Source organism: Bos indicus x Bos taurus, chromosome 3 (assembly GCF_003369695.1).
Source record: "Bos indicus x Bos taurus breed Angus x Brahman F1 hybrid chromosome 3, Bos_hybrid_MaternalHap_v2.0, whole genome shotgun sequence".
Lineage (NCBI taxonomy): Eukaryota > Metazoa > Chordata > Mammalia > Artiodactyla > Bovidae > Bos > Bos indicus x Bos taurus.
The window spans coordinates 49,237,581-49,255,514 of record NC_040078.1 but is presented as its reverse complement, the minus strand read 5'-3'; the positions used below and the strand labels follow the sequence as shown (position 1 = coordinate 49,255,514).

At 39.1% G+C, this 17,934-nt stretch overlaps 1 protein-coding gene across 1 annotated transcript in view; it reads left to right on the top strand.

The window, feature by feature from the left end:
* The first annotated feature begins 1,192 nt into the window (after positions 1–1,192).
* Positions 1,193–17,934, top strand: part of ABCD3 (ATP binding cassette subfamily D member 3) — an 89,146-nt gene continuing 72,404 nt past the window's right edge. Inside the window, exon 1 of the mRNA XM_027536451.1 lies at positions 1,193–1,392. Coding sequence (XP_027392252.1) covers positions 1,283–1,392 — 110 coding nt within the window. The 5' untranslated portion in view covers positions 1,193–1,282. The remainder of the gene's footprint in view (positions 1,393–17,934) is intronic.

The following is a 17,934-nucleotide window of genomic DNA, read 5'->3' as shown; positions in this document are numbered from 1 at the left end:
CCACTTGTTCCTAACACTTTCACAGTGCTATGCAATTTTTAAATGAACTAGTAATTTTCCCTTTCGCCTTCTTGAGTGATTCTTGTCATCTGTATCAAGAAATTGTCAATTTAAATTGAGAAAACACCTTAGGAAACCAATGTTTTATGGGCTACTTCAAATGGGCTACTTTAATATACAAACTTGTTTTCTTATTGACACACCTGCTTTTTTCTCCTTTCCTCAACTAAAGACAGGGGCTCACTAGTCACTGTACAAAGCCGTCTAAATGCTAAGGATTTCAGTATCACAGGCCCTAGCTGAAGAATGCTGTAATCTCTAATGCCCTTCTGATTTCGGGAGTAAGGCCAGCATGATCACAATGCACTCTTGTTATGGCTGAATGTCCCTCTGCAGAGAATAGTGTTTCTCAAATGTGTTTGATCAGAGCCACATTAAGAAATACATTTTGTTTCACTTCTCGGGGCACATAGATCCAAAAGATTGGTATAAAAATTTCTCAGAACAACTCCATTACACGTAAAGCACGCTGAGATTGTTCTATTCTATATTTCATTAAAAAAAAAAAAAAAGTGATGGTCTCCATCTACCAAACCGATATATAATCCCCTAGAGGTGATAATTTATGGTTTAGAAAACACTGGCTTGGAAAAAGACTTTTGATTTGTAGTCAGTCTTTCCACGTTTCCGTACACCTCTGAGAGTTTCCTACAGTTGTTTTCCTCTAAAGGATTACTGTGCCCTCAGTTTTGTGTAAAGGATCTGTGATGGGGCCGGTCCCCTTCTTCCTGGCTCCTTTAAGAGGCTGGTAACTGCCCAACAGTGGAGGCGGAGTGGCAAGTCTCACCAAGCCGCTGACACAGCCCAGGGCCGCTTTTCCAGTTCTTGTGAAAGCCTTGTGCATGTGCATGTGCGTGTGCGCGCGCGGAGGTGGGGTAAGGCTGAGACCGCGGGATAAGAGCGAGCAGCGGCAAACAGAGCCTCGGGGGCGTCTCTCCGCTCGCGTGCTCGGCGAACCCAGGAGGGTAGGCGCGTGCGCAGAGCTAGTCTGTTCCGGCCCAGAGGCGCCCGCGCGCGCTCCCGCCGAGCCAAAGTCCAAGGTGGGCTCCGGCGCGCGGCCGGCGCGGCGGCGCGCGCCAGGGGACGGCCCTGACCGGTCGGCACCGCCCTCCCTCCGCGCGCTCCTCTCCTCCCAGTCTCCCTCGCGCTTCCTGCACTACGGTAGTCGCCGCCGCGTCCGCGTCCCCGATCCCTTCCCTGTCTCGCTCGTGCTGGCTGTGCCATGGCGGCCTTCAGCAAGTACCTGACCGTGCGAAACTCCTCGCTGGCGGGGGCCACGTTCCTGCTGCTTTGCCTGCTCCACAAGCGGCGCCGCGCCCTCGGCCTGCACAGGTAAGAAGGCCCGTGGCCGCGCCGCCTTCCCGGGCCCGAGCTGGAGCTCCCCGGGCGCTCTTCTTCGCCCGGCGGACGATCCCCTTTGCCCCGTGGGGTCGAGTGGAGCCGGGGCTGGCCGCGGGCGCTGCCGGGCTCCAATGTCAGGGTGTCCGGGTGTCCCGCGACGCGGGAGTTCTCCGTGTTCCCTGCGCTCCGCCTGCCTGTCCAGCTGCCCACTCTGCCCCCGGGGGTGTGAATCTTTTTCTTGCACCCGCTAGCAAACCTGTGCCTCTGACCCGAGGAGTCGTCCCCCATATCCTCCCCTTTTTACATCAACTCCACCACCTCCTTTTTTGCATCAACTTTCTGGGTGTGTTGTAGTTTTGCCATCTCATCTGACTGTCAGTGGATTTGCTTTGTGGACGTTTATGTGTGATTTGAGGATGGGGATTGGACGCACAGGCTGGAGGCTGTTGTTTAAGGCAGTGGGTGAGGTTTGGCATGAATCCTTAGTAGTTGCCATTGAAAGTCGCTAGGATGGTTCACGTGAACTATCCCGGATCCACTTGCAAAGTTGCTTTCTAAAGTGGTGTCCGTTGGAGTTGGTCAGTGGACGCCCTGGCATTTCAGCCGAAAAGGCTGAATGGGTTCCGAGGTATTTGGAGGGCAAGGTTCCCTTTCCTGATTCGCAGGTGGAAGGTGCAAGTGTGCTTTAGATAAGGGTTAGGAGATCTTTTGATTATACTCCGTTGCTTCTCCCTCGAGAATTTTAATGTTTAAATTTAACTTTGGGAGATTATAAGATTAGAGAAGGAATAGAGAATTGAGTTACTTGTTGTGGGGTTATAGATATAATTTATTTGCTTCAGCAAATGAATGAGAAAAGGCTATGTCAAGCATGCTTGCCTGGAAAGTATTAGGTATTTCATATGGAATCTTGGCATAGTGTTTTCATACATTTTATCTCATTCATTTCTTTGGGCAGGTATTGTTGCCTTCTCTTTTGGTTTGCCTATTGTATCTGATTAGTAGTAAACGTTGATTTAAAACATTGACAAGTGGGCTTCCTTCCCATGAAGTTCTTCCTAAACCTTCCCCTGTCCCTGATTTCTTTATCTTATTAAAGTTTGAAGTAGTGGCCTTCTTTTCCTTCGTAAATCTGCTTAACAAAGTTGAAAATGATTGGCATCTTCGTCGGAACAATACAGAGCTTTTTCTTCTATCCAGTTTGCTTTTAAAATTACTTATTCTGGAAAATATAAACAAAATTTTAGATGAGATTGTATGTTTTCTGAGCTCCCAGTTGCAAATGGAAGTTATGCATTATCTGGGAATATGCCAGTAGAAAATGTTGAATGTTGTAAAATAACTTTGAATTACACTTTTGCGGAGAAGTACTTAAGGGCATGGAACAGGTGTTTTATTATGGGAGAGGGGGATTTGAGGACTGCCCTAACAGCTCTGGCTTGCTTTTATGATTTCTTTAAAATAAAAACTTCGTTTTATTGTAGAATTACATACTTGTAGAAAAATACATGTAAGTGTAGGGCTTGAAGAATTTTCACAAATGAAACTCACTCATGTAATCATCACTCAGATCTGCACCCAATTAAGAACATTGTCAGCATCCCAGAAACACTCTCCAAGTCCTTCAGGTCCCTTCCAGTCACAGCTAAAGTAGTTCCTGATTAATAAGGCCATAGATAATTGAGTAAGGGAAAGTTTAAGCATAATCTGATGGGAAATAGTAGCAATAATAGCAAAACAATATAATCTGGCTTAGTAAGTAATTTTGGGTGTTTATTCATTATTAATGTAAAAGGCTCTATAGATCTCTTTTTGAGAAATTTTGTGAACTTTGGAGGGGATTAAACTATGCAGCAGTTAATTTACTAAATAAAAGATTCTTGTTAATCTTTTGCGCTGGCAGTACAGTACTAAGGAAAATCTTTATTTTACACATTAAATAGTTTGTGGGAGGCAAATGCAAATTATGAGCAGATAAGCTTGAATTTTAAATTACAGAGATAAAGTGGTTGAATTATTTTAAAGTCATGAAGAATGGTGTCAAATCTATCTTTGTGGATAATATACTTCCAGAATCATTTGGATATCTTTCAGTTGCCGTCTTTGGCATCATAGTGTTGTAGCCACTCATTCCGGCAAACAAACTCACTCAGAAGGACAATGCAGATGGTGGAGTGCAGTTATTACACTGGCAGGCCCAAGGCAGAGTCTCCTCTTAGCCAAGAACCCTGACAAGTTTTTGTGAAAACCTTATATACTCTTAAGTGTACGTGCCCAAACCCACCTCCCCAAATTCCCTGAAACTAGTCTGAACAAAGGAAAAGAAAGATACAGTCAAAGTTAATCCGTGATTCATATGCCTTAAGCCTAGGTAATTAACAGTGGACAGTTATCAATAGGCCTGTGGCTATACCCCAATAAGCATAATAAAATTTATGATTCTATTTGGTTACACAGATGATTAGGATATTCTTTTAGGCTACTGAGAGGCTAGGTACGAGCCCTGGGGCTCTTACATCCTGGGCGTCTGGTTTTCCAGTTGGTATGTCGTTTCCATAGATATTGGGCATATAGCTCAAAGTCCACAGTCCGGCCCAAGATGGGGTGCTGCTTTCAAGATGGAGCTTGTTCTGTCTGTTTCCTCCTTCAATAGTTTGAAGATTAGAAAATTCTAACTTTATATTTTACTGGCTTTTTGGGTGTCTTTGGTAACAGGGCTAATTAACTTTACTATCTAGCACCTAATTAAGGAAATTGTGACTGCTTGACCTTTATAGCTTGTCTGTGCTATTGACAAATTTGTCTTAGAAGATATTCCTTAGAACCAGATAGGTAATAAAGATAGTGAAATCACTTTAAAAGATACAATGTTACATTATTCCAGACATTGGGAGAATGAGTAATTTAATCTTCTGAGTAGTTTTTTAGTTATATATGATTTGACTGGGAGAAATGTACTTTTTATTACAGAAAATCTCACACACATTCAAAGTAAGCAGAATAATTTTGTGGACCCCCATACACTCTACACAAAAAGTACCGTCAACATTCTACCATTCTTGTTTCATCTATAGCTCCTTGCTCCCTACCCCTTGTTTTTTAAAGATTTTTAGGTAAAATTTGTATATATTGAGCTGTACACATCCTGTGTATTTTTAAAATAAATAGATGCAACAGTTTAACACATTCCTTTTGCAAAATTAGAACGTTTTCATCTCCCCAGAAAGTTCCCTTGTATTTGTTCTATATGACCACTGTACTAACTTTTTCACCCTAGTTTTGATTAGTCATACATCTTATGTGTTTATTATTTATATGGAGAATAGTGGAATCATTTTATTCATGGATAAAGGAGACTCATGTATTCAGTTCAAAGGAATTATCTGTTTCATAATGTATTACCACACTAGGTGCTGTGAGATGGAGGTGTTTGTATGCATGTGTCACACGTACATTCAGACAATATATGACATCTTTAAGTGTGAATTAGTTAAAAATGTAAGATGATGACAGTGCAGTGTACAGACAGCCAGGCCTTAGAAATTTCTGAAAGAAGAGATTAATGTGGTTGGGAAGAGTTAACGAAGGTTTTATGAAGGATATGAGCTAAGCCTAGAATGAGGGTAGGAATGAATGACTGGAGATAAATTGAATGTTAACAGAAGCCTTTAACAGATTTTTGTTGCATTTTATGAGGCATGGTCGTGCTCTTTCAGTCCAGTGTCCACTGCCACAAGAGCTCTTTTTAAGAAACACAAATATGGTCATGTTATTTCATCATTCAACTCCTTCAGCTATTCTAAAATACAAAATTCTTAGCGTGAGAGAACGGTGTTCGTGATCTGGTCCTTTACTACTTAGCCAGCCATATGAAATTAATAGTCTCTGAGCAGGATGAGCTCTGCCCAGCCGTTGCCGTCTAATTGTAATCATTCTCATCCCCACCACTTCTTCCCACCCTTTGATGTGTATTTTCCTTCATGACTCAGTTCAGTTAGCACTTTCTTTTAAATGTTGTCTGTCTTTTCCTGATCTCCAAACTGATGTTGTTGTCCTCTGCTCTCATGCTGCGCTAAGCATTCCTCTGCTCTGTATTGTACCAGTTTATTTTCTTGGCTTCTGTCTGCATCAGACTGTGAGTTTCTGGAGGCTATGGACTGAGTTATCTTTACATTCCTAGTTTGCATATGTCACAGGATAGACATTCAGAAGCATTTATAGGGTGGACAAATGATACAGGATAGTTGAAGACTTTTTAAGGATAATTGACAGGCAGTTGGAGATGGGGTACTAGCACAAACATGAGTTAAAGGCATTATCTTCAGAGAGGTGATAGTTGTGTGCCTGAGATTATATAACAGGAACTGGGGGTAGGGGAGGGTAGGAAATCAGTGGGCCAGTTTTAGAAGGCAAGGCAGGGACCAGTCAACATTGCCAAACTATTTTATGATCTTAAAAAAAAACAAAGAGCAGAAGCAGAACAAAGCAGTTTTCTTTCTCTTCTCATGAATGCTTGTCAGAGTTCAGATTTCTCATCCTGGGTTTCAGAATCTGCCTTTATCTGTTCTCACCTTACCTGGCTAATCTTTTATTCCGTTACCTGTTCCAAATAGACCAGTTTCTGCACTGTTTTCTGAACAGGCCACACTGCTTCATGGCTTTGGAGCCTTATTCATGGTTTAGCCGTACCTGGAATATCTCTTCCTATATTCTCTGTTCTTCAACTCTTATCCTTTAAAGGTTAGGCCAAGGTCACCTTTTCCATGAAGTGTTTTTAAACAACTTTTAATCTGAATGATAAGCATTCCCCTTTAGTCTTATGAACCGTGTGTTTAGGTACTTTTTTTGTTTCATCTATTAATTGTTTGAGTGTGATCTAGTTGTTGGCCATCAAAGTGTAGCCATGTCCACCAGCTTATGGTGTGGTCCTTCGTCTTTTTCAAAGCCCCAGTCTGTAGATGGTAGGAATAGCCAAATGTTTCTGAAGAGTTTCAGAAAGCTGTGTTTTTCTTAGTCATGCCTTGCTTCACTTCTATGTTTCTGCTCTATTTTAGCTTCCACTTATATCTTGTCTCTTGAGCCTGTCATTTTGGTATCTGCCTTGATTCCTCTAAATTCACAAATCAGGTTTTGGTGTAGAGGTTTTTGAAAATTTGGAAGTAGTGGCAGGGATTATATCACAACGTGTTGTTGTTGTTTAATCACTCAGTTGTGTCCGACTCTTTTGCAACCCCATGCACTCTAGCCCACTAGGCTCCTCTGTCCATGGAATTTCCCAGGAAAGAATACTGGAGTGCTCTTCTCCAGGGGATCTTCCCAACCCAGGGATCGAACCCAGGTCACCTGCATTGCAGGAGGATTCTTGACTTCTGAGCCATTGGGGAAGCACCATATCATGACACAGAGAACAGCTTAAAATGAAGTTCTTTTATTTACAAGTTTCTTGGACATTCCCATATGGGGGCCACCCCTATAACATCCACTCTCATGGTTCACCCTAAGGGTCTCATTCCCCCTGTTAGAAATTTGTTAGCTTTGTTGGATGCTATAGGGGTTGGCCCCATATGGATCCTCAGAATAAAAAGGAGATGCTTAAGTAATTATAGGTGAAGAAGATCTCAAAGGATTTGCCAGGAAAAGCAGCTACATACAGAAACCAACTGATGCAGTTCGTTTTCTCAGAACTGTGTAGCTGTCTGTGGTATGCTTCAGGTAACTGGGTACAGACTGCTTAATAAATACATGTCTCAGTTTTTGGCACATTAGCATCATTGGCCAGGCAGTCTATTTTAGGGCTTTTGCTATGGCCATTCCCCTGCCTGTAATTCTCTTTCCTCATTTATCACTACTGTTTTCTCTCCCATTTTTCAGTCTTTTAGCAGATGTCTTCTCAGTGAGACCCTCCACTGGCACTTAGTGTAAAATTGCATCCTTCACATACACACTCACTGCCTGCTTTCTTGGCTCTATTTTTCTCCGTAGCACTTAGCACTATCAATTGCTTATTTAATTCACATATTAACTTACTTATTGTATCTCTGCTGCTGGAATGTAAGTTCCATGAGGGCAAGAAATTTTTGTTTGTTTTGTTCATTGTTATAAGTCCAGTGGCTAGAGCTGTGGCTGGCATATAGTAGGCACTCAAAAAAGTTTGTTAAATGACTACCTCTAAAATGCTCATTTCTTAGAGCTTTAGTTACTATTGTTTTAAATAATAGTTTTTTTCTTGCTACAAATGTAAATGTTGTCTCCTTAAGTATATTATGAACTCTTTAGGAGCTGGGCTGCTTCTATATGCATGTGTAAAGCATATCTTAGAAATTTATAAAAATAATATCATTATTATTATATTTTATAACCTGCTTTTGATAGTTAGCAGTAGAGTGAAAACATTAAAAACAGTTATAAAAAATTGAAAATCATGTATAATGTCATCACCATAATATACATATTGTTTTATTTTTATTACCTTTATTATTTATATGCATATTTTTACATAGCTGTATGCATGCTTTGCTACTTTCATTTTAACGCATAGACATCATTCTTGTGTTTTTACATGAACCTCTACTATATTTTAAAATAAATCTATAAACACTCCTTTGTGTGACTGTATCATAATTTATTTTACCCTTAAATATTGGATATCTAGATTGCTTCTGTAATTTTTATGGACAATACTGTATATATTTGTGAGTGAACATTTCTCTCTCTGCTGAATTATTTCCTTGGAATAATTGCCAGAAATAGGATTAATGAAGGAAAGTTACAAGCTTTCCTTAGTGTAGTTTATACCTTAGTTTATACCTTTCCTTTTCCAGAAAAGGTGTAAACATTCTGGAGCTACACAAGTTCTACATATTACTTTTTAAGAATTGTGCCATAGAATACTATGAATGAGTGCTAATTTAATTCTCTAATCATCGTTAGAAGATCATGGTATCTGGTCCCATCACTTCATGGGAAATAGATGGGGAAATAGTGGAAACAGTGTCAGACTTTATTTTTTGGGGCTCCAAAATCACTGCAGATGGTGATTGCAGCCATGAAATTAAAAAACGCTTACTCCTTGGAAGAAAAGTTATGACCAACCTAGATAGCATATTCAAAAGCAGAGACATTACTTTGCCAACAAAGGTCCTTCTAGTCAAGGCTATGGTTTTTCCTGTGGTCATGTATGGATGCGAGAGTTGGACTGTGAAGAAGGCTGAGCGCCGAAGAATTGATGCTTTTGAACTGTGGTGTTGGAGAAGACTCTTGAGAGTCCCTTGGACTGCAAGGAGATCCAACCAGTCCATTCTAAAGGAGATCAGCCCTGGGATTTCTTTGGAAGGAATGATGCTAAAGTTGAAACTGCAGTACTTTGGCCACCTCATGCGAAGAGTTGACTCATTGGAAAAGACTCTGATGCTGGGAAGGATTGGGGGCAGGAGAAGGGGATGACAGAGGATAAGATGGCTGGATGGCATCACTGACTCGATGGACATGAGTCTGAGTGAACTCTGGGAGTTGGTGATGGACAGGGAGGCCTGGTGTGTGGCAATTCATGGGGTCGCAAAGAGTTGGACACGACTGAGCGACTGAACTGAACTGAATCATCATTAAGGGATATTAGAATTTTTTTGATAGGGGGATTATTTTAGAGGGGTAAAGTAATGTTGCAGACTTATTTTAATTGGCACGAATGCATATTTTTACATGTGAAACTTACCTTTGTTATGGAGACACTTGGTATAGTATAAAACATAGTCATTGGTGTTAGATACAGGTTCAGGGTTTTATTCAACTGTCTGCTAGACCTGTGATCTTGGTCAATTAGTCAACTTCTTTGAGCCTCAGTTTTCTTATCTGTAGAACATGAATAATAGTATTTACTTAACTGAGTAGTTGTGAGGATTAAATGAGGAAATGTCCTAACTCAGTAGCTGGAACAAAGCTCAGAAGATAAAGTGAAGTGGCTCAGTGGTGTCTGACTCTTTGCAACCCTGTGGACTGTAGCATCCGTCCGTGGCTCCTCCGTCCATGGGATTTTCAAGGCAAGAGTACTGGAGTGGGTTGCCATTTCCTTCTCCAGGGGATCTTCCCAACCCAGGGATTGAACCCAGGTCTCCCGCATTGTAGGCAGACGCTCTTACTATCTGAGCCACCAGGGATAAAAGATAACTTTAACTTTCCCTTTGCTTGCTAACAGACAGCAAAAATCCCATTGTGAGGTTCTCAATAATTATTGAGCCTTCCTAAAAATTTTCCTCACAAAAAAAATATGCCCACAAAAATTTCCCTAAAGAAACCTTTTGAATCAGAGTTGGAAAGTATTTAAGTTACTTTTTATGTGACATGGTTTCAGGCCTTAGTGTTTTTCAGTTGTTGCTTCCTGAATACGATACTCTTTTTCCCAGCCCCTTAAAGAGGAGGTCTGAAACTGAATTCATTATTCTAAGTGTGGTCTGATCGGGTGGAATAGGTTGTTACCTGCTTTGTAGATCCAAAGCTTTTGTTAAAATAGGGGAAGTTGCATTCATTATTGTGGCAGTAAGTATTCTTTACTCATATTTTAGCCTTCACAATTGTTTCCCTCCTTTCCCCTTCTCAACTTGCTGGTTTGATTTTTTTTTTTTTTAAACCTGGGTATGGGTATTTACAAGTTATCTTTGGGCATGTTACTTCCTGCTAAATTTTTTTTATCCTGCACATTAGTATTCTTTCTGTATATTTAGTCAGTAAATTAAGTTATTGGATAGGACTAAGTATAGAACAATATATTTGTAGCACTGTAACCTTTCTTTTAAATGATGCCCTTTGGGTGTTATATTGGTTCTCATCTTTAACCTGGTTCCTTTTCACATGTTTTCTTCTAGTGATGATTTGGCCTTCTGACAACAGGGCTAGGCATCAGGGCCAGAGTCCTTCCTGCTCTGTGATGTTTCTGCTGGAGTCAGTGGTGAGGGGTCTTTTCTTTTTTCGTCATGGATGATGAATATCACCACTTTCCACTCTACTGCAATGAATAGAAACTGAAATTACAATTTTTGGCCACACCACATGGCCTGCAGGATCTTAGTCTCCTGACTAGGGATCAGACCTGTGCCCCCCGAAGTGGAAAGGCGGAATCCTAACCGCTGGACCACCAGGGAATTCACTGAATTGGAATTGTGAAGAAGAGATAGGCACTCTTTGTAATTTTCTTTATAGAGTTACATATACCAAATTAGGTTTTATTCAAAATGGGTAGTGTATTTCTCTATTGTTATTTTTTTGGAATGATTCTTTACAGAATGTTAGAGATGTTTAAAAATGACATGTGTAGTCATTTCTAGAAAAAATTAGGCATAAGGCCCTTGGTTAAGAATATGGCTTTTATCATAACTTTTTTTTATGAGGAAATAACTTTTGTTTTAGGCATCTCTGTCAGGAATGTAACCTTCCATAGCATTAGGATAAAATGCTCTGGATAATTGATCGGTTGTTCCCAATAGTTGTGGGGACTATTACACATATTTAAGATAGTTTGAAGCCCTGCTAGGTGAAACTAGTGAGTGTGCTTAAAGGTGTTTGTTTTTTTTAATTCATTTGTTGTCCTTTGGATAATTAGCAGTCCTAAATGAATGCAGTTAGATTAATAAAGTATAAAACTGAAAATAAAGCTCATCAAAGCATTCAGCTATATTGATATCTGTGAATCACTGCTATAATGATACTGTAATAATAGAAATAAACGTGGGTTATATGATTTATTCTCTGCTTAAGAAGTTATCTATTGGCATTAAAAATAAATGAATTATGTGAAATGCATGTGTTTTGCATATCTTCAACTTGCTTGTAAAAAATGCTTCATAATAATTTGCATCAAACTCAGTCTTCTGGCTCTAAATTCAGTGTCACTATCATTCTCTCTTCATTGTATCTTAGAAGTGAACTTAGGTTATAGCAGAAGAAGGAACTGAGGTACGGTCAGATGTTTTCCTCATTTCAGAACAAGGACTGGAGGCGTAGGTTGGCGTGGGAATCAGTGAACCACTCAAAGAAAGGAACCCAAAGATCATGCACTAACTCATAAAATGTTGCATGCCTGCTACATGTTAGATGCTGGGTTTATCAGTTCAGTCGCTCAGTTGTGTTCGACTCTCTGTGACCGCATGGAGTGCAGCACGCCAGGCCTCCCTGTCCATCACCAGCTCCTACAGCTTACTCAAACTCATGTCCGTCGAGTCGGTGATGCCATCCAACCACCTCATCCTCTGTCGTCCTGGGTCCATAGAGATGAACAAAAGCTCCTGTTGTCAAGAGCTGGGGTATGATCCAAGTCTGTACCTTCATTCAACACCCAGTGGTGGCTCCTGAGGACACACAGTAGTGAGTGAGGTAGGCCTGTTTCCCAGATGGATCCCATAGTGGGAGAAGACCTATTTCATTTTACTTTTGTATTGGGCACTTGGGAAGATTAAACATTGAATTAGAATTCTTGCTCTTAAGAAACTCACAACTATTGAAAGAATCCTGTGTCTTAACATTTCACACTGAATTTCTAGTTTAAAACATCTGGTATATTTTATTTAAAATATTATTTCTCCATTTACCTGTGAATACAGTTTTGTTGTATCAGGAAATGAGATTTAATTCAACATTTTAAACATTTGCTTTCCCCTGCAGTAATGCCCAAGATGTGGTGTTTAGGAAGCAGGTGTCAGAGAATCAATGAAATGATCCCCATTTTTAATAGATGGGATAATTAACAGTTTAACTATTGATGGGTGAATACATTTCTCTGTGTATTTTATCACTGGCTCAACAAAATAGCTACTTCCCCATCACTGAAGAAAGTTTCAGTGTTGGAGGAAATAAAACATTGATCCAGTACATTCTACTGAATGCTTGTTATGTGTCACTAGGCTAGGTAAGTACTGAGATACAAAATTGATGAATGTTATTTCTAACCTCAGTCTTATGGAAATGCAAATACATAGAAAAGTTGTATTGTACAAATCAATATCATTAGACGTTTGGTCTAATAATAATTCTGTGGGAGAGAGCTCTGAGCTGAGAATGTTTGATTGTTTTGGTTGTTACCTGGGGAGGTTTCAGTCTTGTGCCTGACCTTAAGAGATAAGGAGTAAAAGGCATTCCAGGTAGGGAAGGTAGCATGAGCAAAGGCATGGTGTGGGTGGAATTACGATTCGAGAAGAAGGACTTTCAAGACATGAAGCTGGTAACATTACTATTAACTGTTTATTGAGCACGTGTATTATAGGTTTAAATATTTTGCATTTATTCCTTACAACAGTCTTTTGAGATAGTTGTTTTATTATGTTTATTTTATTGGGGAGTAATCAGAAAGGTAAAAATGACCCCTGATGATAAGAGTTCTTATGGTTGAATTAGCCATGTAGAGGGTAAAGGACGGAGTAAAACATTTATATCAGTCCTTCAGATTGACTTAGATTTGTAACCAAGCAAGGCCTCATGCGTCCATTGACACAGAAAGCCAGACTCTTGACAGCAGGTGTTTTCAGCCAAGTAAGGGTTTGTTGCAAGGGGCCAGGCCGGGGAGTGAGAGCCTGTCCTCAGATCCATCTTGTTTTTTGAGTTGGAGATTGTCTTAAAGGGGAAGAACAAAGAGAATGGGCCTAATCATCATCTGTGACGTTTCTTAATCATAGTTTTGGGAGTCAGGATGTTCTAGCTTAGGAGTCTCAGACCAGGTGGTCCGTGGCTTGGGGGTCTGTTATCTGATCTTGCCCTGGAGAAACAACCTGGGTTAGTATGTTAATGATGATACACAGACTAGCGATTTTAGTACATTAACGATGTTATCGACACCAGCAATTTTAGTCATCTGACTGTGGTTGATTAGTGTTCAGTTAGCACAGGATTGAGGTCAGAGGGGACAAAAAAGGAGTAAAGAATTGGATAGAGAGATTAATCATAAACTCAGTAAGGGAGCTTAGATTCAAAAGAACAGCCAAGAATCATTGGGGGTGGGGTAGGGACAGGAAAGAATTATTCAGAGGTTAGAAAGAAGTCTTACGTTGAATTCAAAGTGAAGTTAATTGTTACAGTAACAGTTTTGTCATAGTACATTAGTATTGAAGTATTATAATCATTGGAGGAGGTAGTGGTAACCCAGTATTTTTCCAGGAAAATCCCATGGACAGAGGAGCCTGGTGAGCTATAGTCCATGGGGTCGCAAAAGAGTGGACACAACTGAGCAACTGGGCACTGGGCACATTATAGTCATGGTGAAATACTGTTTAAGATCTTGAAAGCTTTTTTATTGTACATTATACAACAAAATGTCGGAGAAGGCAATGGCAACCCACTCCAGTACTCTTGCCTGGAGAATCCCAGGGATGGGGGAGCCTGGTGGGCTGCCGTCTATGGGGTCGCACAGAGTCGGACGCGACTGACTTCAACTTAGCAGCAGCATATTTGAACTACATCACTTTGTTCTCTTAGAGAACTGAGGTTTTGAGGACTTCACTTTGCTGTTAGGCCTTAAGTTAAGGTTTCTTGAGTGACACTATAAAAAACAGCAATTGAAAACTCACTTTAAATGTTACTTATGACATCAAGTCAGAGAAGGCGATGGCACCCAACTCCAGTACTCTTGCCTGGAAAGTCCCATGGACGGAGGAGCCTGGTAGGCTGCAGTCCATGGGGTCGCTAAGAGTCAGACACGACTGAGCGACTTCACTTTCACTTTTCACTTTGCTGCATTGGAGAAGGAAATGGCAACCCACTCCAGTGTTCTTGCCTGGAGAATCCCAGGGATGGGGGAGCCTGGTGGGCTGCCGTCTATGGGGTCGCACAGAGTCGGACACGACTGAAGCTACTTAGCAGCAGCAGCAGCAGCAGCATGCAACAAAATGTAGAAAAGTGCATGAAATACATATATGAATTAATGTCTTTTTTTTTTTGTATAACTAGCACCCAAGTCAAGAAATATCTTTGCCATCCACCCAGAAGCCTTCCACTTGGCCCTTCCTAATCACAGCCCCTTCCCTCTATAGTCCTGACTTCTCTGGTAATGGCATCTTTGTATTTCTTTATAATTTTTATCATCCAAAGCTACACTCCTGAGCACTGTAATTTAATTGTGTTTGTGGGGTTTTTTTTTGTTCAAGTGTGTCTTAATTTCTGTGTCCCCATGCCCTTTCTCTTTCCCTTTTCTTTATTATAGTTTATTTGGTGAAGCAACCAGGTATTTCCACCTATAGAGGTTTGCTAATCTGGCTTATGCCTCTTGTGTCATTTTTTCTCATTCTCTGTATTTCCTCTAAATTGGTAGTTGAATCGAAGGGCTTGATCAAGTTTAGATTTTGGTTTTTGGACAAGAATGCTTCCTAGGTGTTGATGTGGTATACTCTGTTGCAAGGTATATAATGTCTGGTTGTTTCTCTTTTTGTAATTTGAGCAGCCATTGATATTTGATACCTAGAACAATGAGCTTATTAGGGCTTACAAAATGGTGATATTTGAATTCTGTTCTTATTTCCTTTGTAAGGTGGAATGCTTCCATAAAAAGAAACTTTTCTTCATCTGTTTGGTTATCCAGTGACACAGTTCAGTTAGGAAAGGCAGGATAGATATTTTTTTCTATATTAGTTTTTAAAATAATACAGTTTATATGGCAGAAACCAACACAACATGGTAAAGCAATTTTCCTCCAATTAAAAAAGACAATAATGTATTAGTTTCTTATTATTCTCCAAAGGTGATCAATGATTTTTTCTTAAGTGTCATTATGAACTTATTGATTTACTCCTTGAAAAGAAGAATTTACTACTCTTTTAGATGCTTTGGAGGAACCTTTATGCATGCAGTGAATCTTATACATATATGAAATGTGCCTCAGTTATCAACTCTTGCATTGGCACCATTTCTATTTAAATTTTAGAATCAGCATGTTGGGATATTGATGAGAATTTCGTCTCATTTATAGATTAATTTTTAATACTGGTTATATTGCCCTTGCCCTTTTTTTGATCAATCTTGCTATGATTGTAAAATGTGTCAGTTTTTTAAAAAAAATTGACTCTTAGTTTTGCTTTACCTCTATTGTCTTTTGTTTCATTTATTTATATTTTCTTCAATTAATTTTGTTCTTTTTCAAATGTTCAGATAGATAATGAATTTTCAGTCTTCTTTTCTAATGTATGCATTTTAGGTTATAAAGTTCTCTAAGCACTGTTTTGTTGCATCCCACAGGTTTTTTTGATATGTAAACTCTTATTTTGTAAACATATAATTTGATGTATATGTCATTCATTTCAAATATTTAGAAAAATTTCTTAGACCCATGGCTTTTCACAAGAAAAAGTGAATCTCTTTCTGTCAATTGTAACACACCATCCCAGCAGTTATTTCTGAGTAGTTCCTTTGCCAGGTTTGTCTAGCTTCCCTTATGAGCTGTATTCAGTAGAGGACTGGCTGTGCTTTGTGGTTCGTATCTGGTAGTTGGTGCTGGCTGGTGGCTGGGATGCCCTGGTTTTCATTTTAGTGACTTTGTATCTTTCAGTAGGCTCAACAGTTGCTCAAATGGTAGTCTCGGGTGAGCATTCCAAGAAGTCAAGGTGAAAGCAGAAAGACTTCCACACATTCTGTTGACTGGAGCAAGTCACAAGCCTGGCCCAGATTCAAGGATGGGAGAAGATTTCCTCCATTTTAGGAATTTGTCTCAGTATTTAATCTACCACAATTTCCAAACATTTAGGGGTTTTTCTTGTATTTTTCTTTTTGCTGTTAATTACCAGCAAAATTGCTTTGTGGTTAGAGTATTGATTTGTTTTTTCATCATTTTGTTTTTAACCTGTTTTAGTTGTTTGGAAGTTATTCTCTATTTAAATTAAAAAAATTTTTTTTACTGATTACCCTAGAAATTTTGACATCTGCTTGCCTTTTCAAGTCTAAACCATTAATCAATAAGAAATGCTTCATCATCCTCCCAGGCAGTAAAAGGACTTCAGAGCAGTGACCCCATTAACTTTACCCCTGATTTAGATGCCATTTGTTGCTGTTGTTGTTTTTTTTAGTACTGTAAGTCATTATGTTGTTGTTTTATATAATATTCATTTAGAGGTAATTATATATTTGCCATATTTGCTTTCCATTCCATCTTGCAACCTGTGCCTTCCAGCTGGAATCAACCCTCCTCTTCCCCATAATATGTCCTTTAGAAATTTCTTTAGTACAAGTCTGCTCCTGATGAACCCTCTCCATGTTGTCAGGTAATTTCTTTATTTGCCTTCATTCGTGTAAGTGTCTTTTTTCCATAAATGTTTAAGTGTAGATTGGCAGTAATTTTCTTTTTGTACATTGAAGATTTGATTCCATTATCTTCTGGTTTCCTTTATTAATGTTGAGAAGTCACCTGTCAGTTTGTAACTGTTGCTCCTTTGAAGGTAATTATTCTTTTTTTCTCCCGTAGCAGTTTTTAAGAATTTATATTTGTCTTTGGTTTTCTGAAGCTCACTATAATTTGGTTAAGTGTGGATTTATTTTTTATCTTGCTTAGGATTCACAGGCCTTTTAACTTTTATGGATTGATGTCTTTCTTCCATTTTGGAATATTCTCAGCCTTTATCTGAGATCTGTTGAACCAATTGATTAGATATTTAATTTTAATTGTTGTATTTTTTATTTTTATTTTTGAATTCCATTTGGTTTTAAGTCTCTGTAGCTTTTTATTATTTCCTTGTCTTGGTAGATATCTTTATTTTATTTTATTTCCTTAAGTACAGTCTGTGTTGTCTTATAGGATATGTTTGGAAATTCAAGTATCTGAAATCTTTTTAGGTCTGCTTCTGTTTTCTCTGATTTCTGCTAGTTCTTGCTTATGGAGTTTAGTTTCCCATGTGCTTGGTTATTTTTGATTATGATCTGGACATGTTATTTAAAATCATTTGTAGGAATAATTTTGAGGTTTATAGTAAACAATACTTTCATTTTAAGAGGAACATTTACTTCTTAAAATGCCTAGGAGCAGTGTTAGTTAGGGAACAACTTAAACCAAATTTCTTAAGAGAACATACTAAAATTTTTAATACAGTATCTTAATAAGCAGACGCAAGACTCACATTTCAGGTTTCGTAGTTTTGTTTCCCAAAGGAGTTATATCATTATATATTCACATTATTGTCATGTTGTTGTTTAGTGGCTAAGTCGAGTCCATTGTCAGGTTAATTCCTTTGAAATTAACATCTCTACTTTTGAACTTCAAATCTCAGCTTAAAAAAAATTATATTCTGGACAATCCCATATAGTTATCTTATTGGAACCTGAAAATTAGCACATTCACATTATTATTTCCCTGAATGCTTCTGTGGTTATTATGGTAAATAGAATCACTGTCCTCAGGTCACTCAAGGTGTAAACTATTTGTGAGGCAAGAGTTAAAATGATCTTTACCTTTCAGGGCATAAATTTGGAGCTAATACTTCCAGTCTCTTTACGTGGTTCTTTAAATCTTTGTTCTTCTTTCATTTCCATATTTAGTTAGGCCTTTATGGCACCCCACTCCAGTACTCTTGCCTGGAG